Genomic DNA, 25,065 nt, shown 5'->3' on the forward strand with positions numbered 1-25,065 from the left:
TGCCTTAGAGTACATATTAGATAAACTGGGTAATTACACCAACTGGGCCAAAGCTCATTTAAGAGATCTAATGCTTAAGACACACTGTCTAATGGTCACGTTAAATTCAGTAGCTGCTCTTCCTTGCTTTGAATTAGATATCAGGAAAGTAAAGCTTCTTTAACTTTTTATCAGAGCCCCTATCAAAACTGCTCTCACTGGATTATAAATTAATCATAATTTTAATTTTTACCTTTAAAGTATAATATTTGAAAAGTATTTGTATCTTTCCTTAGAGTTAGAGTTATTATTCAAGATGTCCCTTACTATAGTTAAAGAAAACATGATAGGGCTTCCCTGGTGGTGCAGTGGTTGAGAGTCCGCCTGCCGATGCAGGGGACACGGGTTCGTGCCCCGGTCCAGGAAGATCCCACATGCCGCGGAGCGGCTGGGCCCGTGAGCCATGGCCACTGAGCCTGCGCATCCAGAGCCTGTGCTCTGCAACGGAAGAGGCCACGACAGTGAGAGGCCCGTGTACTGCAAAAAAAAAAAAGAAAGAAAACATGATAAATTCCTACTTTAGTTTAAAGAAAAGGAGTTTTGTTTTTTTCAGCAAATTAATTTTTTTCAGTGTTTTCTTATTTGCTTTGACCATCAGAAAGCTTAGTCAATTTTTTTTGTCCAAGTATTCAATATTCACTCAACTTACGTGTCTGAAAGTGTCCTTTATTTCTGCTTTCTTCAGATATTTTTTGGTCCTATTTTATCTTAAAGTAGTTTAACTTTATTAATAGGTACAGATCTGCTCAAGTCCTCTTGGAAGTAGAAAGAGTCTAAATTAAAATACTTTTTTTAACAACAGCAAATCTGTTCTATTTACCACTATTTCTCTAGTAACCAGGCCAGTGTTTGACAGTGATAAGAATTTGTTGAATAAAGAGTGAATGAATTTAGGTGGGAATCAATGTTTTCCAATCTACATGTAACTGGATTAAAAGCCTGTTTTCCCTATATCATACTGCCATGTCTGATCTAGAAAAAATCTATATAAACACATACATACCCTCATCCGTACATATGCCATATTTCAAAGAGTTTCAGACACATTTAATTCATATATAATATACACAGAACATACAGATATACAAATGCATGTAATTGTACCCATATAATACATTTATTTTTGCGTATGCAAATTGGATATGCAAATCCATATTTTAAATTGCATTTTCTGTCAGTTTCCTGAGTGGAATTTTAGTGTTTTTTGGCTGGTTTTTATGATCCAAAATGAGAAAGAGGAAAAGCAGAGGGCATGAGTAACAAAGAGGATGACGGTAAGTTCCATAAAGAAACTATTTATGGCAGATATTCTGGGGCCATATTATTGGTAGGTAGATAAAGCAAATCTAGGATATCTATCAACTTTAAAATGTCAGTGGTAGCAGAATAAAACGTTGAATCAGGTAGCTTCAACTCTTAGTTTCAGAAAGAGGCAGGCCAGCCACACAGCGGTGAGAGAACAAGAAGGCGGGAGAAGCAAGCAATTATTTTCTGGCCCCCGGCTTTAGCTAATATTTCTGAAAAGAATACTGGCTTGTTGGGCTGTTTTTCTCTTAAATTGCTTATTACAGAATCTTGAGGAAAACACTGTACCAAAGGCTTGGGAATGATTCAGCGTTTTTATTTGTAAGCCTGGAGTCACATCTCTAATGTGGTTTGGAGGAGAGGCAGCAGCTCAGCTCTGCAAACAATGCACCATCACTGGATCCAGTAGCTCTTTTGTTGGCTTCGGCTGCTGCGATGTGAATACAGTTTTAGTTGTTGCTTCCAAATCAATGCACGAGGTATTGAGGGGGGTTTCATCCCAAGGCGGGAGCCTTTTGTACACTGTTTCCAGTGGGGGAAACATTTCAGCATAATCCAGCGAGGTGGAAGGAGGAGAAAACATAACCAATCCCCCCCCAAAACACACACACACACACACACACACACACACACACACAGGGGGAGGAGCCTTGTGAAAGGGACTTGCAGCATTAATTCTTGCTGTTAACAGCCTTCCGTCTTGATAAAAACCTTGTCATTCTGACTCCTGCAGTGAAAAGCCACTTGCCTGGACCAACAGGCTTTGACAAAACCCAACAGCCCGTGCCTCTCTCCTGCCTTGCCTGTGCCTGTTCACATCTGGCTGGGTGTTGTCTCTTTTGTCCTGAGAAAGCATCTTAGACCAGAATCCTGGTGCAGACCTGAAAAGAACCTTACTGATCAGCTAGTCCAACCTTGCTTTTTTTGAATAAATAAGAAGCTGAGACCAGAGAGGGAAAGAATTTCCTCCAAGGTCACACAGAGCCTGTTTCAGAACCCAGGGTACTTGCTACACCACATAGCACCGCTCTCATTATTCTTTCCAAGTTGGCTTTTATGGAACCAGCACCTTTGCCCTTATTCCATGCCTGTCCCCTGATGTCACCTAAGGACCTCTGGGTTTCTTGATGACGTGAGGCTTCAGGATTAAGTGAAGAAAAGACCACAACTTTCTTGGGCCAACAGTTTAGCAGCATTCAAAGAAGTGAATGGCCCTGCTCTTGATGAATAGTTGTTTTGTGTTCACACCAGCCTCACACGGCAACCCTGTGCAGTAGGTATTGAGGAACCTGTTTACGAGATGGGGAAACAGAAGTTGGGATTCACACTTGGACCCATGGGTTCTGGTTCCAAGGTTGGTACTCCTTCCATCTTGTCACACTTGTGCATCCCAGAATCTAATGCCCGTAGGCCACAAGCTTATTATTTTATTCCTCGTACTTTGCTCTTGCCTCAGGGCTTGTGCATAAGTTTTTTCCCCTGCATGGAAGGCTTTCCCTCCACGTCCGGATGTTCTCAGCATTAAGGTCTCAGCTCACGGGTCACCACCTCAGAAGACTTTCTGTACAACCCAGTCACTCTTTATTATACTCTCTGACTTCAGTGTCTTCAGAGCCCAGATCAACATCTGAAATGATGTTCGTTCATTCGTTTTACCTGATTACTATCAATCTCTCCTTACCAGAATGGACATTTTATGGGGTCTTATTTGTCTGCAGTTTCAATGCCTAGAACTGTACCTGACATGTAAATGATGAATAAATATTCACTGCCGATACGAATGGTACAAATGAAGTTATCTTTTAACCACTGCATTCCCTTTGCAGAAGAGGTTTATTGGTTATTTTACTAGGGATATTGGTTCAGGTTAGAGGTTCAGCCTAGGCTTATGGGACAAAACAGTGACCTGAAATACTTTTAGAGATCAGACCTATAGACGTAACAGCGTTTTCTCCATGCCTTAACCAAATAAGGAAAATAGGCCACAGACATTGATAATGAGAGGGGAAGGGATATTTTAAAGATGCTTTATATTAAAGAAAAGCATCAAACAGCTCCATCACAGGATTTTTTTTTTTTTTTACAAGAGATGAAAAATCCACTGACGAACAGACAAATCTGATTGTCAACACCCGCCTTAGGCAGCCTACCCTTTAAAGGAAGTGTTCACTTGCAGTCAGGGAACAGGATGTTCCACCTGAATTCCACTAAGGAGCTAATCCTCTTGTCCAAAACCGATTTCACTACATATAAGATTCTCACTTCTCTTTAAAAAAGTCTCGGGCTTCCCTGGTGGCGCAGTGGTTGAGAGTCTGCCTGCCGATGCAGGGGACACGGGTTCGTGCCCCGGTCTGGGAAGATCCCACATGCCGCAGAGTGGCTGGGCCCGTGAGCCATGGCCGCTGAGCCTGCACGTTTGGAGCCTGTGCTCCGCAACGGGAGAGGCCACAACAGTGAGAGGCCCGTGTACCGCAAAAAAAAAAAAGTCTCATTTATCTTTTCAACCGCACCAAAGAGAAGGGTAGTTGAGGCTAGCCTTTGTTTCCAGGAGATGAATCTGTGAGGTGCCCAAGAACATGGAAATCATCAAAGCCTCTTTGCTGTCAGTGCAGAGCCCTGTTTACTGGCATCTCAATGAAAATCACAAGAGAGAAGGGACCAGGGACGAGCAGATGAGGTGCACCCTGAATGATTGCAGTCACTTTGTATTGTGCAAACCGAGGCCATGATGAGATTTCTAGATACCCCACTTTCATCACCAGTTTGCTGGCAGATCAACTCACAAAGCCCATGATCAGAAGAAAGTCCCTTCAAGTGGTCCTGAGACCAGGAAAGCAGTCACAAAGCAGGGGAGTTGTCTTTGCCCAAGAGCTATCTAGAGTCCATTCCATTCTCTATGCAGAGAGATTGATGTTTGCCACAGTATGAAGAAAATCCCACTTCCCCCCAGGGCTGACATAAACCACCAGTAGAGGATTTTCCCAAAGAGTAAAAGAAAACCAGACTCTTTAGGAAGAAGAAAGGAAGTAGGGCCATCCATTCATTCCCTGAAAGAGCATTCAGTATTTTATACACGGTAGCATATGCAGGGGTTTATTTTAAGGAGGTAGGTTATTTCCCAATTACACTTTTCATAAAGTAATGTCAGATGAGCTTAGATTTTTATCTAAGATTGGATTGTTGCTGGACAAACCACAGAGATTTTTTTCTCTGGGAAAAATGGGTCAAGTAATTGCAATAAAGTGAAAGAGTTTAAATCTCATAAGCAAGTCACTTAAACTGTGAGCCTTCGTTTCTTCATCTTTAAAATGGAGAAAATAATACCTACTTTACCAGATTGCTAGGAGATTAAGTGGAATGTGTGTATCGACCCATATGCATGAAGGTAGTTAGGCACTTAGTAAGTGAATCTGAATTTATAGTTTAATCGCAGCAGCATCTTAAGAGAATCTAGGTCGTCTTTGTGCTCCTCTGCATGTGGGGCAACCTTTGATACACATCTACCGTTTATATAAATTTCAACATTTTCCTAGGACATAATGTTGATTTTTGTTGTTGTTGACAATTACAGGGTTATTCCTGCCCAGTTCCCCCAAGGCTCAGCTTCCCACACTCCAGGAGGCTAATTCAGACACAGCTGCTGGTATTTACAAAGAGTTATCAGAGCCCTGGGTCCAGTCTTGGAATCTAGTGTGCCCACATACTCCCCACTTTAACTAAACCATCTAAACTAGCAGGAGGCATCTACACTTGCTGAGTATCACCTCTGCTTTTTGGAGGTTTATTTCTTAGGTGCTCCAGTCTGCAGGCAAGATGCTCCTTTATTGCAAGAGCCTGAAATTCTGTCAATCCTACAATCAATAAAGGGTAAGAGGACCCTCTGAATTTCAAGACTCAGCCTGACTTGGAGTGATTTTGCAAAAATTAAGCTTGGGGCAAAAGCCACATGTGACTAATTCTGTCAGCCCCCAGTCATTTAGGAGCCCTCAGCTCACCTAGAGGAATTCTTTAAAAAGCAAGAGGCTAAGCAATCGAGTTTCAGCTTTAAACTGATTCATTTGGCTAATAATCAAACTTGCATGGAGCTAGAACTCCTTAGTGGATCCGTTTTTCATTTTGACAGTGGCTACATTTGCTGAGAAATATTTCTGTCACGTTAGATATTTCTTGTGCTGTGTTAACCATCCTAACAAGGTCCATAATGACCTCAACAATTAAGCATTCTGTTCTTTGTGGAAAATTTCACCCAGGGGTTCATTTGTTTCCAACAGGGTTGAAAGTTATGCGCAGAGAGTGAGCTGCCTTCAAGTGTCCCTTTCAGGATTGTCACATATCACCTTTCCTTAACCGCCCAAGTATGGAGTGAAAGTCACACTGGTCCTGTGGGGCAGAATGGCCCATAGCTATCTCTGGCTTGGAAGTAGATGGTGGGGATGATTAACAGGGCCTATATAGGTGTCCTCTCCCTCTAAGAACAGGCCAGAAGTTCAAGTCACAAAGCTACAGCAGTCATATTTCTTACAACATGATGTTGATATCCAATGCATCTCTCCAAGGAAATAGAATGAAAACTAGAGATCAGTCAAGTCGTTTCTAGAATAAAGGACATACTCCTAGCTGTGGTGTCTAGGCACAGTGGATTTTAGGCGTGGGGTCTCCACACTAATTCTGATCCCCACGACTTAGTAAAGACGGGCCTCTTGATATATGACCAGGCTTGCTCTCAGGCCTTTGGCTGCAGGGGACGAGGGCAGTGAGACTAGAGACCATCAGAAGGGCCCACAGCCCGCCACCCACAAGGATAACTAGCCACACCAAGAGACTTTGTCATAATCCAAATACATTTTAAAGAAGGCTTCAAGAGTGACACTTCTTAGAAAGAGCTGGTATGCTATCAAGATTCGAGTTTTCTCATGACAAAGTTTTACATGGACTGAAAAGACAGTAAGTAATCACTTCTTTTAATCACTTCCTATTAAGGATAGGTGAAAGGTTGTACAATTGTGTCCCCCAAAATCAATTACGCTAGTGTGGAAAATGGAAGACATGACCTAGAAATGTCTTCGGAAGAGTGGATTGTTGATGTTGGTTTACTCGTATGACAATGTGTGATGTCAGCCCAACGTGTTCATTAACAAAAGTGCCCAGAATGAGGATGGCGAAAGACCTTCCCCGGTGCAGGCAAATAAGCGCCTCTTGGAGTTGCATTCAGCTCCACGCACTGCATTCTAAAAAGGAAGGCTGTGTACATGTCAGTCCCAAACTCCCAATCTATCCCTTCCCCCTACCCTTCCACGTACACGCTGCTCTATTTAAAATAGGTAACCAGCAAGGACCTACTGCATAACACAGGGAACACTGCTCAGTATTCTGTAATAAGCTAAATGGGAAAAGAATTTGAAAAAGAATAGATACATGTATGTGTATAACTGAATCACTTTGCTGTACACCTGGAACTAACACAACATTGTTAATCAACTAGACTCCAATAGAAAATAAAAATTAAAAAAAGAAGAAGCAGCAGACTGCTTAGAGGAGCATGGCCAGACTGAACTTGGAGCGAGGACTGAGGGTGAAATGAGAGGAGTCAGCATCAAGTACCTGAAGGAATGTCACGTAGAACACGATTAAACTTACTCCACGTGGCTTAAGGAATGGGACCCGGACAAATGAATGGACCTACCAGCCCAAGCTGACAGCCAGAGCTGTTCAACTGTGCATTGTGAGACTATGAACTCCCTAATAGCTGAGACTCTCAAGTGTGGCATGGGTGACTTTTTGGCAAAGAGATTTTAAAGAAATTCACATTAAACAGGGAGCTGACATGGGCAGGTTCCGAAACCCTTCCAGTGCTTTAAGTTCAGGTATTTTTCTAATCCCCACACGTTTCATTTGATAGAAGCAAATGTCTGTATTCTTTCCCTGTGCTTTGGCAACTCATAGATCTAGAAATTTGAGTGAACTGTGTTTTGAGATCTCTGTTGATAAGGAATTATCTTGCAATATACTTGGAAGAAAAGTTGCTGACATCTTCTACTTTGCATCAGGGAATAAGTATTTGGCCAAAAAGTTCGCTCGGGTTTTTCTGTCAGGTGAACAAAAATTCATCAGTTGAATCAGTTCTCAGTTTGTTCTCTTAAAATTAGAAGGGGTAAATTAGCTGATTGCTAAAGTTTCTTTCATTTAAAATATTTAGTAATTTTGTAAGAACCTTTGAATAAGAGAAATGGAAATATACAACAGAAGAGTAGAACTTGATTTATAATTATTGTATATCGGGTTGCAAAAAAAAAAAAAGTGATAGCTATGGAAGAGAAAGCCCATTCAGTAACAAATTAGCTTGTTAATCTGTTTGAAGAGAACAAATCTTTGTGCTCAGAAACGAAAGAGAAACAAAATCAAATCAACCACACGGGAAAAAAGGAATAAAATTTCAGAAAGAAATTATGCCCAAAACAATGTCTACAGAATGAAGAAAACCACTGTAGTGATCCACCTTCACGGTTATTGATTTGTATATTACATGAGGCCGCTGAGTAACACTTATTGGGCTTAGACGATCTCATGAAGGCAGTGTGGTTGCCCACAAATACCATCCTAAACCCATTGTGTCATGCTCCCGGAAAGCATTCTGATCGTTCTCATTATTCTCATAGTTGGAGGATAGTCTTGCAAAATAAAAATGGACTAATTATAAATAAATGAATATCTAGAAGGAATTGAAAGTCAGTTTCTCAGATTAACAAGATTCTCTAAACTGCTTTCCATTACAGAGTTGTGATAATTTAGGCCAGTTTCCCCAATTCTAGAGTGAAGAGCTAGATGCAAACCAGGATGTTTGATTCAAATGGTTGGCCTTTGACGACTGGAAATGAAAATAACTTGCCACACTCTAGAGAGTCAACATCAGCCGTAACCATGATGTTCTCCCTTACTGTATTGTCTTGTCTCCTGGGTTTAGTTGGTCCCCAGGAACTCGAGAAAGAGCATATGGCTGACTGCCAAAAACATATCATAGCTAGAACATAAATTAGAAGACAAACATTACTGATGCTGCCACATCATTTTTACAGTCCTACAGATAGGCAACATTGCATTTCTATAGCGTGGGGCATCAGAAGAATTCTCAGGTTCAAACTTTGAATCAGTGTGTGACGATCGATGCTGTAGTCCTCAACTTGCTTCAACAAGACATCATGGGAAGTAAAATGTTCCCTGGGCTGTTAGATCAAATCCCAACTCAGCCACTTACTGACTGTGTCATTATTTTAGAAAGTCACTTAACATCTCTGAACTTCATCTGTACGATGGGATTAATGATGCGGTTATGGTAGGGATTAAATAAGATCAGGTATGTGAAAAAAGTTAGCTCAGTGTCTGACATTTAGTAGACACCCCATCATGTTCTCTCCCTCTGTTCCTTTCTTCCTTTTTTCTTCTTAAAACCAAGCAGCTCGGGGAAGCTGTAGTGGTAACGGCTCATTCAAACAGAATATAGATTCTGTGCAATCAAGATACTCAGATCATATTGATTTACTGCCTTTCTTCTGACAAATAACAATGATGGAATATGGCATGTCTGTCTGTAAAGGGGTTTGCAGTTTTACAAAGGACTTGGACATTTCCTCTCCTGGTCCTTACAGTAGCTCTGTGATGTGGGATTTAGGAAACTCTTCCGATGAAGAATTGAGGCCCAGGAAGGTCAAGTGTCTTGCCCCCAAACAAGCTATTACAACCAGAAATTGACTTAAGTCTTCAGACCCAAATGTCCATTACACCCCAGCAGCCTCTATTTCTAGTTCTTAAAGTTCTCCCTGAGGCCAAACCCTGAGCATCTCTACAAATTAACACCTGGTTTACTTTAGCTGCTGTGTACTCTGCAGGTGCCAAGCCCAGGGATTGCCTTTCTTGATCAATTAATTGTGCTGACAGTACCCTTGTTCTCATGCTCCAGAGCAGGGCCGGGGCAAGTACCATTATATCAGTAGTTGAAGGGATGCTCTGTTCACTCTCTGTGATGTTAATGATTAGACTACTTTTGTAGTTATATTTAGGAAGTCCGGTATGAATCAAGGAAACCATTTAAAAAGCCATGGGAGGGATTAATCAAATACAGCTTGTTTGTTATCTTCCCATTACTGAAATCCATAAAGCTGAAATGAAGGATTCTGGGATAAGAGGATCCTTTGTTTGGGATCCTATAAAAGGAAACCCACCAACCTGCCTGTTTCTTTGCTAATACAGAAGAGAGACTCGAAAGAATTACGCAGCATCCAGTAACCCTGAGCTGGCAAACATACCAGCAAATTACTGTCATCTCTACCATCACATAAAAGATGCTCCAGGTGTGTGTGTGTGTGTGTGTGTGTGTGTGTGTGTGTGTGTGTGTGTGTGTTTAATGCTCCACTGCTCTTTGCAAGGAGCACACTTTTAAGTATAGTCCAGGTGGTGATGAATGAATATAATATTTCTTTGTCCTTCTCCAAGACAAGGTAATTGTGTCTCATACATGGCAGTCAGGGGTCATTTTTAATATTTAAATAACATCTGAGTGGGAGATTAAAATTTATAAAGAGCAGTGAGATTCCAGGAAAAAGATGGGAAGCCACTTCTACTTTCAAATGCAATAAAACAGATGGGCCTCCCAGTCCAGACTTAAGCATTAAGATGTTTAATATTCCTTATAATGTTGGAAGCCTACAGAAGGAAATTCTCCCTCTCTCTGTCTCTCTCTTGCATGCATACACACACACACATTTTGCATTGTACACGTACAAGTCATAAAGTTAATTCCAGAGGGCAATATTAGATTTTGTTTTTAAAAACCGAGAATGTCACCTTAGGACCCAGCATCTTGACCAAGTAATTAAATAATGATGGGGAAACACAGTAACAATCCTAAGTGGAGGAAAATAATGATAACTACCATGATAATCATTACCTTGAAATATCCTCAAACACTTTGCAGAAATGATCTGATTATTCCCTTGCACATCCCTCATGGGAAAGGGGTTATTATTTCCATCTTGAAGACAAATACAACATCTACTCTCAATTTATAAGTGTCATTTCTTCTCAGAAGCTCCATTATTTGTTTTCTTGTTCGTCTCCACAGTATGAGACTTAGACACCCCAAATTAAGTAATTTTGTAGAGTTAGAGGCAGAATAATCTGTGTTTCTATGAATGATTGATTAAAATCTAGTGTTTTCCAAACTGTTTTAATCATACCCCCTATAAAATGATAAAATATTTACAAATATAGATATTTTGAAGGATCAGATACAAAATAAATATAACTAGAAAGTCTAGTGCTTTTTCTGAGCTTTCCTGGGGTACATGCAGTCCCCCCTTTGGATTGGGAAGCAGGGAGAAAAGGAGGTAGAGAAATCATTAGCATGGTCCTCTTCTTCCTACCCCCCTCAAACAAGGACTAACAATTGCAGCTCTCACAGTGAGTTCCACCTGGAGCTCAAGTGGAGGGTAAAAGGGAAATGGGAAGAAAGGTGAAAGAAGTGAAACTGAGAGTCAAATCCATTTCACCTGCCCTCACTAATCAAGGCCATTTTGAGACTTGCAGGTCCTCCAAGTAGCTTAAACAATAAGATGTTGGCCCAAGTTGTTTTAGGGACTTGGAGTCAGCTGTGTCTAGTTGGAACTGAGCTGGTTAAGACTGGGTGGGACCGCTGACCCTCCTCTGGGCATGCGTGGATGCTAGCTCAGTGACGTTTTGAACGTGCTTAGGTACGCCTGAGCAGAACCAAGGTTACCGCACGTTTTTCCAATCGCCTTTCCCCATGCTCCCCACACCCCAGACCACTCTGCTTCTTTATTGGTCATCCCATAAATACCCGGAACCCTCTGCTTTCATAGAGGGAGCTTTGAGGCTTGTTCTCCCGTCTCTTCACTTGGCTGCCTTGGGGAAAAACTCTCTCAGCGTTTTGGCTTGCTGTGCTTGGGGCAAAACGAACCTGATTCAGTAACAGAAGGAAAAAAGAAGAAATGGAAGGAAACAAGAAAGGAGTAAGTAATAGAAACACTGAGTGGCTGTTCCTATATGTCAGTGCTATGCCGTAGGATGCTTCCAAAGGGGCTGTACTAATTTGCTAGGGTTGCCATAGCAGAATACCCCAGACTGGGTAGCTTAAACAGTAGAAATGCGTTTTCTCAGTTCTGGAGGATAAAAGTCCAAGATCATGGTTTTGGCAGGTTCGGCTTCTCCCAAGGCCTCTTTCCTTGACTTGGGGGGAGGAAGGGCCACCTTCTTGCTGTGTCCTCACGTGGTCTTTCCTCCATGTGCATGTGTCCCTGCTATCTCTCTGTGTCCCAATTCCCCCTTATAAGGACACCAGTCCGATTGGATAAAGGGCCACCCTAACAGCCCCGTTTTCATTGAAGCATCTTTTTGAAGGCCCTATCTCCAAATACAGTCACATTCTTTGACTGGGGGTCAGGCTTCAACATGTGAATTTGGAGGAGATACAATTCAGTCCACAACATGTGCTTTTACTTAAAAGCATCTTCTACTTTCAGGCACGGATGATATTAGAAATATGGAATACCCATACAGCGTGAGCACTGTAGGAAATGGTTGATTATGAACTGAGGCACACTAAAAGTTTTTAAGAGTTTATTTGAGCAAACATGGATTCACCTCAGGCAGAATCGAACCAAAAGTGGTTAGGGGCACTCTGCCGTTAGGAGCTGGGAACAGACTCTTATAGAGCAGACTCAGAAGTGAAGCAAGGAAGCTGAGTGGCTCTAGCTTAAGCAGTTGCCTGACTTAGGAGAGCCTAGGTGGGCTGTTTGTGAATGTTGGTTCCTCGGTTTCATTTTCTCAGATACAAATGTATTTATAGGAATTGACTCTGGCTGAGGTTTCGGCTTGCTCACATTCCGTTACTAAGGCGTTAGAGCCACTCCCGTCTAATGGCCTCCTTGGTCAATTACTTTAACATGGGCAACTAGGCTCTTTCACTCTAGTGTGTCACTCACTTTTCCATCAGCTGACCTGAGTCAAGTCCTCTACCTAGTTCGTTTCCAAAGGTGATTCCATCCGTCTGCTGAGGGCTTCTTCCCGAGAGCTTATTGGAGACCTTCCAGAGCCTCAAAGATGAGGCTACTTTCTCTGCAGATCCCCAAAGTTTATGTGCATAATAATTCTGACTGTGCACTCACTGAAGAGCGAACCATTGCCTCTTCTTTCGTCCTGTAAGATGACAAGTTACAAATCCAGACACTCCTCGTATTTTGTGAGAGGCGCTTTTCCCTCAAAGCTCCTCGGCTTTAAGAGGGTTTCCCAGTTATGGGCCACTCCAGAGGGCCTCACCAAGGAGTGTCTCATGAAGAGTACGCACGTTCGCCCCATGCTGGCAATCTAAGATTGGGCAGACAGCTGGGAAGTGTGACAGCCTCACCAGCTGCCGGCTGCATTGGTTGGAGGAAGTGGATCCCTGGTGACAAGGTTCGGGGAGGTGGTGTGGTGAAACAAAGTCTCAAGGAGAAGTTCTTTCCAAAATGGCTACAAAACACATAAATATATACTAGCCACCACTTCAAGAAGAGGTGACATTCAGTAGCTCAATTTTAAAATATGTGAATGGGGATTGTATCACATTGTAAATGAAGTTTCCGTTTTAGAATACTATTAATTTCCTGGCTCCTTTAAGTAGTAAGCTTTGTGAATTTACTTGGCAACATTGTTACATGTGTGTGTGTTATGTAATTAAGTAGTTACATATGTGTATTATGTAATTAAGTAGTTACATAAAGTCAGTGGAAATTCATACATGCATGCATGCGCTGGAGATTAGACCAAACACTAAGGACACAGAAATGAACAAACTCCTGCCCTTGACAGGCTCATAGTCAAATGGAGAAGGAAAGTGAACAGGCACAATCTAGAGACTGGTCTCAAATTGAGCATGCATGAGAATCACCTGGAAGCCTTGTTCAAACACCTCCCACCTTACCCCCACTCCCCTAGTTTCTGATGCAGCGGGGCCAGAAATTTGCATTTCTAAAAAATTCCCTTGTGCTCCTGCCGCTGTTCAGGGACCACAGTGATCCAGTGTTAGCAGTGTTGGGGGGGGGCTATGGAAGCCCCAAGAAGTTCCCAGAAGGCTGGAGGGCAAGGGGCGGGAGGGTGGTGGTCAGGGGAAGTTTCACAAGGGCAGTGATTTTTTTTTTTTAAAGGATAAGGAGGGAGGGATTAGGATATGCCAAGCACGTTTAGTTCTAAAGGACAAAAGTAGGAGAAAGTACATTACATACAGTTTTTTAGAAATTGCAAATAATTCCATTTGGCTGGGATGAAGTTTGAGTTTGAAGTAGTTGCAGGAGATGAAGCTGGAGGGCCCTGTTACAACATGGTCCGATACAGGATCATATGGCCATGAATCCCCAGAGCTAGACTCCGAGCTGGAAGGAAAGAATCCTGGTAGAAGAACTGTCAGTCCTCTTTCATTAAAGGAGGCTTTTTTCCAAGCATGGCACACGACTTTCCTGCCTTTGGGGAGAAATCCTTATCACTTCCATGAAATGACAATACTCACGGGAGGTGACGTGGGAGTAGAAAGTATGTGTTGATTGCATATAACCAGAACTGGTTGGGGCTTAAGGTTTTGCTGTTGATCCGTGAACCACAGCGAGGGGGCATGTCAGTACCTTAATAATGATTTGGTTGATTATGATTGACTCTTGGAAAACCCAAAGCTTCACCCACCTCTCAAGGGAGGGCCAACAGGCCTAGGAAGGAGAAAGTGGGAGAGAGGAAAACCCTGATAGCACAGATTTTGATGAAATATTCTTCATTCCTTTCTCTCTAGGGGAAGATGATGACGACGATGAATGTGGGGAGGAGAAGCTGCCCTCCTGCTTCGATTACGTGATGCACTTTCTGACTGTGTTCTGGAAGGTTCTCTTCGCCTTCGTCCCCCCTACAGAATACTGGAATGGCTGGGCGTGTTTCATCGTCTCCATCCTCATGATTGGCATACTGACGGCTTTCATCGGAGACCTGGCTTCCCACTTCGGCTGCACCATCGGCCTGAAGGATTCGGTGACCGCGGTAGTGTTCGTCGCACTTGGAACGTCAGTGCCAGGTAATGAATACATCCCTGTGTGATTCCCCCAGGAGCGGAAGCCCATTTGCTTTCTTGACCCTTTTGTTCCTACAATTTCAAGTGCCGTGCTAACAAACCAGGCCTAGGAAAGACAAAAGCCCAGAGCTGTGCATAAGGTCACCGCCAGAACATCGTCATGGCATTTCTCAAGGTTAGAAAGCTGGTCAGTATCATCATGACAGGATAGCATTCCCAGAGGGCCTGCCTGCACGGAGAGAGCAGATTGATTTGATGGATAGATTGATAGGTCAGCTTCCCATTACAATTAGAACTTTCAAAAACACAACTACAGAATTATCTTCAAGAACAAAATTTCTGTCTTCTATCTATTTAGTCAAGTTTGGATGAAGCGCGGTATTTGTTGGGTAACTAAGATAAATATTTAAAACCTGATGATTCTCTTGACCCAAACATTAATGGGAGTAAATAGAAAACAGACATGGATCAGAACAGGAAAAAGTTACCCTGAGCAAAATAAGCAGGCCAGGTGGACATCCCTTCATGCATTCCCGCTAAGCTGAATTTTTCTTCCAGCCTGCAACTGTAGCTCGTTATGTGTACTCCCTCTTCTGAGTAAGATCTCATCCTCCTGAACATAACATTGAGAGCAGTAATTTTCAAACTTTGATGGGCATCAGAATTACCTGGGAGTTTGTTTTTAAAAATGCAAATGCCTGAGACCCACAGCCAACCTATGGAGTCAGAAGGTCTAAAGAAGGGCCCAGAAATGTGTGTTCAGCTCACAGGTGATTCTGATACACATCAGAGCTTATTGTAACTGAAGTTCTGGACCTACTTCCCGTCACTAGCTGACATCTTGACAGATGTGTAGTCTCAACTTAGAGCAACAAGACTTGCATCTCTACCAACAGAAGGTCAATGACAAGGGTTGCAGTGGGCTTGGGAAAAGGCAGGAATTGAGGGGAAATACAGCCCTGCGGATGGTGCCGTTCCTCTCCCACTTTCCCACTTTGCCACAGTCTTAATGAAAATGCTGTGACTTCTACTAACGCTTGCCATAGTTGGCGACCTGGCTTTTGAGTCTGAAAGCAAGCACAGTTTAAACCATGTGTCTCTTGACTGAAATCACTGGCTGTTCTTCTCAGATATTCATTATCTCAGTGACTATGGATAGATTACTTCTCTGAGCCTCGGTTTCTTCATTTATGAAATAGGGACAACCATATTAACTTGCAGGATCAGGGTAAGGATTGGAGAAAACGCCTATAAAATTATATAGCTAGGAAAGCATCTGGGACATGGGATTCAATAAAAGAGCAGCGCTTGTGATTATGGTGTTGAATGGCTAAGGAGGATCTGACGAGTATGAATTTGGACGCCTCACCCCTTGAGAACCGAAGGATGGATGAAAGGTCCAGATATATCCTGGTGAGCCGTGGCACATGGTGTATTACAACTGATCGACTGTTTAGGAGTCCTGATCATGCTGGGCCCAGCACGGTTTTGGGGGTCCAGCTGAGTTATGGAGGAGCTGAGGGATTTCGAGAGTGTTCTCCCTCCCCGCCTTAGTGAGCAGGGCTGTGCAGAGTCTTCCGGTTGACTGCTGATCAACTGGGGTTGATTGATCCCCGCTCAACCCCAGCGGTGTTCCAACAGGTCTATATTTGGTCTTTATTTTTAACTTTTTCCAAAAATGACCAGAAATGTAGCAAGCAAGAGGAAAAACTTAAAGTATTCATATTAAGTTGCTTTGTTTAGAGAACAAGTATACAACCACAGGAACTAAGCATCATCGTTAGCCATGGCTCTATCAGAGGTTACTGTAGGAAAATGTCTGGGGGAACCTTCTTGCCTTAAGGCTTAAATCACTATCAAGCGGTGCCCAAGTTAGTACACACTCTCGACCATGGGTTTAACGCTTGAGGAGAATGTGTGCAAATTATGGTAATGAAGGCAAACTTAGGTCTCACGACACTTATCAAAAATTAGCCTGCCTTTCTGAAAAGTCAGCAGTTGATCCTACCGAATGCATCTCTTGCTTTAAAAGGGATTTTTAAAATGTTTCCCCTACATGAAATCCTTGGGCCTGAAAATGTCTCGGGGTGTTTTTCTCTTTTTCTCAACTCGTCATACCAGTATCTCAAAGCGGGTTCCTTTTTCTATATACCAGTCTGCCAAAATGGCTCTGTATCTCTTGTATTAGTGAACTCTTTTGAACAGTATGGAAGCCGTATGATTAAATTCTTTTCTGTAACATGAAATGTGGATTACAGTGAACCTAGTGCTCGGAGTCATTTGTTCTGCCATTTAAAAACAGCTCAGAACCCAGATAGGGGTATCAAGAGGTAAGAAATCCTGTGGGATAATACAGCGAGTCTTAGTTGTCAAAATGGTTTCCCTACACTGCCGTAAATTCTTCCCATTGGGAAACAGATTTCTTTGCTCTGTTAGTGGGAGAATTCCTATAATTTGCTGCAGTATTAACTGTGTAGCATACTCCCCAAACAATATATTCACAGATAATCTCAGATGATCATATCTATATAAACCTCCCCCCGCCAAAAATGGCCAGTTGTTCATTCAGCATCTTGTTCAATATTTCTGACTTTATTTTTCAACCCTGATGCTTCAGAGCATTGCTTTATTTTTTTATTTTTTTACATCTTTATTGGAGTATAATTGCTTTACAATGGTGTGTTAGTTTCTGCTTTATAACAAAGTGAATCAGTTATACATATACCTATGTTCCCATATCTCTTTCCTCTTGCGTCTCCCTCCCTCCCACCCTCCCTATCCCACCCCTCTAGGTGGTCACAAAGCACCGAGCTGATCTCCCTGTGCTATGCGGCTGCTTCCCACTAGCTATCTGTTTTACGTTTGGTAGTGTATATATGTCCATGCCACTCTCTCACTTTGCCTCTTCAATAAGTGGTGCTGGGAAAACTGGACAGGTACATGTAAAAGTATGAGATTAGAACACTCCCTAACACCATACACAAAAGTAAGCTCAGAATGGATTAAAGACCTAAATGTAAGGCCAGAAACTATCAAACTCTTAGAGGAAAACATAGGTAGAACACCCTATGACATAAATCACAGCAAGATCCTTTCTGACCCACCTCCTAGAGAAATGGCAATAAAAACAAAAATAAACAAATGGGACCTAATGAAACTTCAAAGCTTTTGCACAGCAAAGGAAACTATAAACAAGAGCATTGCTTTATTGTATCTCCTGACTTACCGGGGGAAAAAAAGATGCTATTCTCAAGTGACGAAGCCCAGTTGCTATAGGCAGAAGAAAAAAGACAACTAATTCTCTTCACTTACCCCTACCGTTCATCTGTATTGGTCCTGGGGCCCAGCTCTTTGTCTAGGCTGAAGTCTTGACAGTTTTCCTAAGGCAGAAGGGTTCCGGGCTAGTGTTTGGTAAACTGCTGCCTCCTGGAGGTGAGACTTAGATGCTTAGATTGTGATGGCCTTATGGGCATTGAAAACCTTCCCTATTAGTCCTCCTGCCTCAGGGCAGGATTCAATATCTATGTATCTCATTAATAGTATTTTTTTTTACCATATTCAAAATCTTGGAAAAAAGAGCTTATGACTTTGTAGGTGAGACAGAGCTTCTTCATACCAACTGGTAGTGAAATGTTCATTATAACCTACTGGCAGAAAAGGACTCCTGACCACCCTCAGGTGTGCCTATAAGACCTTAAAGACCCACAACTGTTAATAGAGGAACAGCCTCTTTGCCTGAATGGCCCTTCTACAGAGCCGCCTGTCTGGAGAAGAGAGGAACAGTCTCTTCCCACCTCTCAATGTTGGAGAGAGCCAGAGCCTGGTCCCCAGGCCTCTTGGTCCATGCTCACCCCCTGGGCCATCATCCCAGTATCCAAGGCTTAAACGCCATCGATATGCCAGTGAGTACCCAATGTAGCTCCCCAGCCTCCACTTTTCCCTGCGTTCTAGATTCATATACCAACCGCCTTCCTACATCAATGCTGGATGTGTAATTCACAGCTCAAAATTACCATATCCAAATAGAACTGTTGGCTTCTACTGCCCAGCTGCCTTATCCTTCAACCAAACCTATTCTTCCCATATCTCACCTTTCTCAGGAAAACAGTATTATCTACCCAGGTGTTCCTGATTCCTTTTTCCTCCTCCCCAGTGAATCCATTCATAACTCCTGCAGATCTCTCCTCTACAGTATATCTTGATCAGACCCACTTAGCTGTCTCTACCACAGCCACGCTAGTCTAGGCAGCCGTTCTCTCTCATCTGATCCCTGCAGTAGCCCCCTATCTGTCTCCATGCTTCTGCTAGAGATTGTTTTAAGATGTAACTCAGACCACATTTCTCCTTACAGTTTTCCAAGGCTTCCTCTTTCACTTAGGATAAACTTCAAAAGCATAAATCTGGCTTACAAAGACCGACTGATTTGACCCCTTCCTGTGTTTCTGTTCTGTTTACCTCCTTGCCCACTGCTCTTCAGCCCCACTGGCCTTTTTCTTGTCCTTCATGCACCAAGTCCATTCCTTCCTCAGGGTTGTGCTAGCTGTCCAAAGTGCTCTTCCCCTTCATGTGCACAAGACTGGCTCTTTGTCTTCAATTGTATCTCATCTTAAATGTCACCTATTCAAAGAGACCTTCCCTAACCACACAATGCAGAGTGGTCACCCAGTTTTCCTGTATTATATCACCCTATTTATAACTTTGTGGATTTGTTGGTTTATTTGTTTTGGAGCGTTATTATTGGCCAGCCCTCCTCACTGAAATGTAAGCTTCATGGGAGCAGAAACCTTGCCCTTTTCCACTGTTATATCCCTGGCCCCCAGAATGATGCCTAGCTAACACATAAGTAATGCAATTATGTTTGTGCATGTGTTTGTGTATGTGTATATTATAAATTAATGGACAATCATTTACACATGAGTATGAATTGGTTTGTCAGATTGCTTTCTTCCTAACACCTTGTAGATTCAGCTAAGAATTAAAGTTAGAATCAAGGGAGATGAACAGCTATTTCTATAGTGTAGCTTATTTTTGACGAGTAGAATATACCCGAGTAGGTTACTGTAGTAAGAAGGGTCAAAACTAAACTTCAGAGCACTAAGAGTCTCAGAGCAGAAGCATTTTTTTCTCATTCATAGTTGTGTCTATGGTGGGAACTGAGGAGGAAGATAGTGTTTTCTCTCTTCATTCTTTTCTCTCCTATAATCTCTGCTTCCAAGACCCAGAACTCAGTCCAGTACTGTTAAAACTTTAGGTATTCTTGGGGGCTTCCTTGGTAGTGCAGTGGTTGAGAGTCCGCCTGCCGATGCAGGGGCCGCGGGTTCATGCCCCGGTCCGGGAGGATCCCACATGCCGTGGAGTGGCTGGGCCCGTGAGCCATGGTCGCTGAGCCTGCGCGTCCGGAGCCCAAAAAACTTTAGGTATTCTCTGTGAAGTGCTAAATAGGCATTTGCAGTAGCCAGTCATAGGTTCATAACCATGTTATTATCACATTGCTTCTCTGGAAAAAAAGGCTCAAAATTCAAGGGAAAAAAAAGTGTAAGAAGGAACACTTGTAGCCCAGCCTTTTCTGTAGCAGGGACCACCTGTAATTGACATTCTTTTAGCCCATAGTCATTTACTTGAGTAAAACTTGTGTGTATTAAGACAAGCTTCTACGTCATATTCCAAATATGGATTTTTTTTCTTTCATCTCTTGCTCCTTTTCAATCAAATCAAATAGAAGTAAGTATTCCTCCTGAATGACGGAGGAAACTCCGAGATGTTGATGAGTTGGGAATAGTTGGACCTAAGTCCTGCCTTGGTCCTTCTCCATACATCTTGGTTGGGCTTGTGCCTGGAGCTCGCCTACCGCCCACTTTATCTTCCCTTTACTGGTTGTTTACTCTCGGGACCAGAACAGTTTAAAGCTTGGGTATTCTAGGCCGTCCCTTAACCATTGGCATTGTCAGACTTCCGTTTGCTTGCAGTGTTTCGAATATGCTTTGAGTTCTGTCAAGTAGGAATTATTTTGCCCTAGATTTTAAGGCATGGAGGAGTAGGAAATAGACAACTTTAGGGGGGTTCCCTATTTTGTATATGGAATCTCTTTAAAAAATCTTTCTTTAGAGAAATTGTATGTCATTTTTAAGTTACCACTTCCAGACTCCTATATACAATAGGAAATACATGCTATAAAACGGCCATACTAGCTGTTCACTTTGTTCTCTGATTGCAGTGTTGGTGAATTGCACCAAGAGGGTGTAGAAACGAACTTTAGAACTGAATTCAGGAAAGAGAACTTCTAATCATTATTCACTGTGTTGCTGGAATTAATTTCTTGACCCAGCCTTGCTTTTCTTGCCTACAAAATAGCCATAATAACCCATGGCAATTTAAAGAGTTGGTGAGATTTAAGTAATACAGATTTCAGAGCACTTTGTAAACTGTAAGTTGGTATAAAATGCAAGAAATAATTATCATTATTTACATGAGATCAACTCTCAAAATGCCAAAAAAGGAATAGAAACCGTCAGAAAATGAGAATGAAAAGTTTTATGACCAGAGAAGGAAATTCTTTTAATTTATTACGTAGCTCCAACTGTGTGCTAGGCATAAATACCATTTGTACATTATACATTATTTATTATCTTGTTTAGGTTATATCATTAAGTTATTTGAAGTGACTTTCCCTCCTCCCAAGGTTTTTTGGTCCCTTAGACCCATCTCCTGAAAATGAGATTTTTCTATCTGTTTGGCACTGTGCTAGAAAATATATTTGTTTTTGTAACAACATATTAGCAATTGACTCCTTTTTTTCAGTTTTCAATTTCCTGACTTCTAACACCTCTGAAAACGAAGATAGTCTAGAGTATGCTTAAGTAACATTTACTTATAACTTATGTCCTGCTGCTTCATCTCTAAGTGGATCCTGAAGTGATTTACATGGTTGCCCAGGTTGTATGCTGCAATCTCAAGAGCTCAGCATCATCTAAATGATGCCCTGGAGCTGTACGGGGTACCACATCCATGGATGTATATAGTGGTGGCCCTGTGTAAAGGCTACTTAACAGCATATAGGAGAGTGAGCACCAGTACAGGAGAAAATTAAGGCTTATAGAGAAATGATTTGACCATATTTCATCCAAGTTTATATTAGTGGTAAATGGTGGAATCCATATTATCTCTTTCTTATAATCTGTTATTTAACCGCTCTATCATTCCACCTGGGATTTAGTTTCAAAGTAAGCATTTCATATACTCTTTCCCATATAGGTTACAATTTGGGGGAAATCCCTCATTTCTCTTTTTGCCTTAATTTTAGTATTTTCCATTTTTAAAGCATGCAACAATGGATTATACTCAAGCTCCTTGAGGTCTGACACTATCATTATTCCCTTTGGCATCAAACACCTCATGGAGTCCATGCTTCAAAAAACTTCAGAAATGAATAAAGACCTAATCTTCTACCCATAGATTCTTAGTGTTTCAATTTTTATATGTAGGAAATACTAAGATGACTGGAAACTCTTAAACATGTTCAACTCTGACCTAGCTGGTGAAAAATAGCATGCCAAGATAACCTTCATCAGCACAGCCATGGGCTGCTAAGCGAAACCACACGGGAGGTTAGGTCATTCCAGGTCTAGACCAAAGCTGCCTGTGATATGTGGCTGCCCAGGCACTGGGGTCAGTGGGGCCCAGGAAGGGTGTGTTGGGGATGCTCTCTCAGCAGTCACGTTCTGCAAAGACCTAAGGGCAGCTTAGGAAATCAAGTTCCAGTGTTCTAGCAGAAGTAGAAGCCCAGGGGGCAGGATCGCTAGAGGTTACCGTCCAAAGCATCTAGCCACATACACACTCAGCCTGCCCCTGAGCTAACCAAAGAGATGGGGTCATAAGGCAACACAGCAGCACCCCACCCAGAACAAAACTCTTCTCAGGGGATATTGTACCCAGTCACTCTGAATTCCCGCAGTCATCTGAGCTACCTTGGAGATGGAATCAGACTGATTGAATCACTTCCTCTCCATTCTACTTCCAACAGATGCGGTGTTCTCGTTGCTGGACTCACAGGTTAACTGGTTAACAGTCTCAATCTCAGAAAAATTAAGCAAAATCTTCTCTAGTGCCATGTTAGTGAACATGCACCAACAGAGTATAAAAGAACATGAATTCTAGATTCGGATAGACCTGAGTTCAAACCCACCCTCCCCCACTTACTAGAGGCAAATTGCTTAATTTCTCTCAGCCTTAGTTTCTTAACCTGGATAATGGGCACATGAAAATCCACCTCAGAGTTGAGGACTATATGAGAATGCCTTTATAAAGTATCCAGTGCAAGGCCCTACATATAGTGGACCTGGTAAAAAATGTTAGACCTCTTTCCCCTTCTCCTTGAACGTACTGATAAATGGGTTTAGGCTTCCCACGGTATTTTTAGCTCTGCTGTATTGCAGCCGTTGAAGAAACAGAAAGTCAAGAACATTCTCAGGCTATTTTTATTATTATCCTATGTTAAGAATTCTGATGAGGTGAACGTCCCCAAATGTGTTCCTGTCTCCTGCCGTGCCTCTGACTCTCTGTGAGCTTTAACCCCTGAGCACTGGCATTTCAACTCTGCGCAAGTTGAAGAGGAAGTGTCACTGCTCCCGTGTGTATACATGTTAAACTGGAGGATTAACATTTCACATCATCTTAAATGGGAATGAAAACAGAATTACTTTACTCTGAGCCAAGATTTCCCACTGGCTATGGTGTCAGTTCTCCCAAGAGGACCCTAAAGGGCAGGTATATTTTGTTTTCAAATGCTGTAATACACAGTCAGTTTCTTTGCCACCAGGAAAGGTCAGAACTGCTGCAAACGGGCCCTCTGATCTGTAGTCAGGCCAGGAGGCAAAGCCACCCAGGGACACAGCCAGAGGAGCAGCCCTGGGCCACCCCAGTCACTCAAATGTCTTTTCATGGAAACTTATCTTAACCTCACACCAGTGAGGAGCTGTTGGGGGGTGAAACACCCTGTACTTTCTAGCGCACTTTCCCACGAATGGGTGATGTCATTAAAATTGAAGGGATCCTACGTAAGCAAAACTTTACAAGGACAGAGCGAAATGAAGGAAAGCCAGACACCAGATTTCACAACATTTGCTCCATAAATGGCACCAGAAACGCCTATTATCCTCAACTAAAAATAGACTGTATGCAGCAAGCCCAAAAGCATTTAGTAAAAGCCAGCCTGGAAAAGACCCATTTCAAAATTGTATTTGCATACTTTATTCCTTCTGCAAAACTTAAACTCTACAAAAGAAGAGTTTGTATTCAATCCTGTTAAGTTTTTTTCATTGTCAGTTACAACCCCTCTTTTTCTCAAAGGGCAGCACTGCATGGGCACCTGGCCTTGAGCACAAGGCTGGGGAGGAGCCAGGGTGATAACAAGGTTGTCATCTAGCAGGAGGTGGTCCGGGGAGCAGGGGTACTCAGCGTGTGTCACGCCTTATCTGAAGCTTTGCAGGTTTAGGATTAGTGTCCCAACCGCATGCCAGCCACCTTCACTGTCTCGTAACAGTCACGGTGTGAAGGAAGGGGAGTTAAAAATATGTCATCCTACTCTTAACTGGGCCTTTTTATAAACTCTAGGTCAGCCAAAGCAAGGACACCTGGCAGAAACATCATGCTGTTCAGGGGCGCGCGCGTGTGTGTGTGTGTGTGTGCGTGCGTGCGTGCGTGCGTGCGTGTGTGTGTGTGTGTGTTTTGTGTTTAGAGACGTGGGATTATGGATGTGCGTCGTAAACAAATGTAAGCTTCCTCTTTTCTCTCTCAAGGTGTATTCCAAAGGGAGCAAGCGTCAAGTGTAGGGAGAGCATGTTAGGTGTTTTCCTTCCTGTGGATTAACAAGTGTGGGTCTTTACTGAGTGACCGATAAATAACGTACAGGTGATGACTTTCCTTTCTCCCTTTGCACATTTGAAAATAAGATAATGAAAATGACAGTTTTCAAGGGCCACTGTTTTTTTCTTTTCTTTTAAATTCAAGCCCCAGCCTGCATTTTTAAGCAACTTTATTGAGACATAATTTATATACCATAAAATTCACCCATTTGAAGTATACAATTCAGTGATTTTTTTTTTTTTTTTAGTAAATTTACTGTGTTGTGCAACCGTTACAACCTGATCCAGGTTTAGAATGTTTCATAACCCCAGGAAGACCCCTCATGGCCATACATAGGTAATCGCTGTTTCTATCTCCAGCCCCAGATAACCGCTAATATACTTTTTGACTTGACAGATTTGTCTGTTCTCAATATTTAAGAGGACCGATTTTAATGCCAAAATGTCATGGATTCTCTATGTGATAGTAATTATACTTGTTCTACATGATGTTAGGGATTTACCATGGATTCTGTCAGATTTAAACATTTTTATTTCATCACAAAATCCCTACAGACGTTTACGGTCTACGTGTGTGAGACGTTTTTCATCTTCATTGTTTTGTGCATATATGGATTTGCTCACCTTTTAAAACAGTCCCATTACCCTCCCGCCAGCAGTAACCTTGGCTCATATATTAGGGATTGCTGGGAGAAAATATCACGCAGTGGTACTTAGAATGAGCACTATGAATCTTGGGGTAACACCTCGTTTAATACAAAA

The 25,065-nt window shown here is 42.3% G+C and overlaps 1 protein-coding gene across 3 annotated transcripts in view; it reads left to right on the forward strand.

Annotated features, from left to right (window-relative positions):
* The window catches only part of SLC8A1 (solute carrier family 8 member A1), a 412,805-nt gene that overhangs the window by 353,424 nt on the left and 34,316 nt on the right, over nucleotides 1–25,065 (forward strand). For all 3 annotated transcript variants that reach the window (XM_060168805.1, XM_060168807.1, XM_060168806.1), the window contains one exon: nucleotides 14,171–14,446. In XM_060168805.1, the coding sequence (XP_060024788.1) occupies nucleotides 14,171–14,446 (276 nt within the window). The remainder of the gene's footprint in view (nucleotides 1–14,170; nucleotides 14,447–25,065) is intronic.

The sequence above is a fragment of the Lagenorhynchus albirostris genome, chromosome 13 (genome assembly GCF_949774975.1).
Source record: "Lagenorhynchus albirostris chromosome 13, mLagAlb1.1, whole genome shotgun sequence".
In the NCBI taxonomy this organism is placed as follows: Eukaryota; Metazoa; Chordata; class Mammalia; order Artiodactyla; family Delphinidae; genus Lagenorhynchus; species Lagenorhynchus albirostris.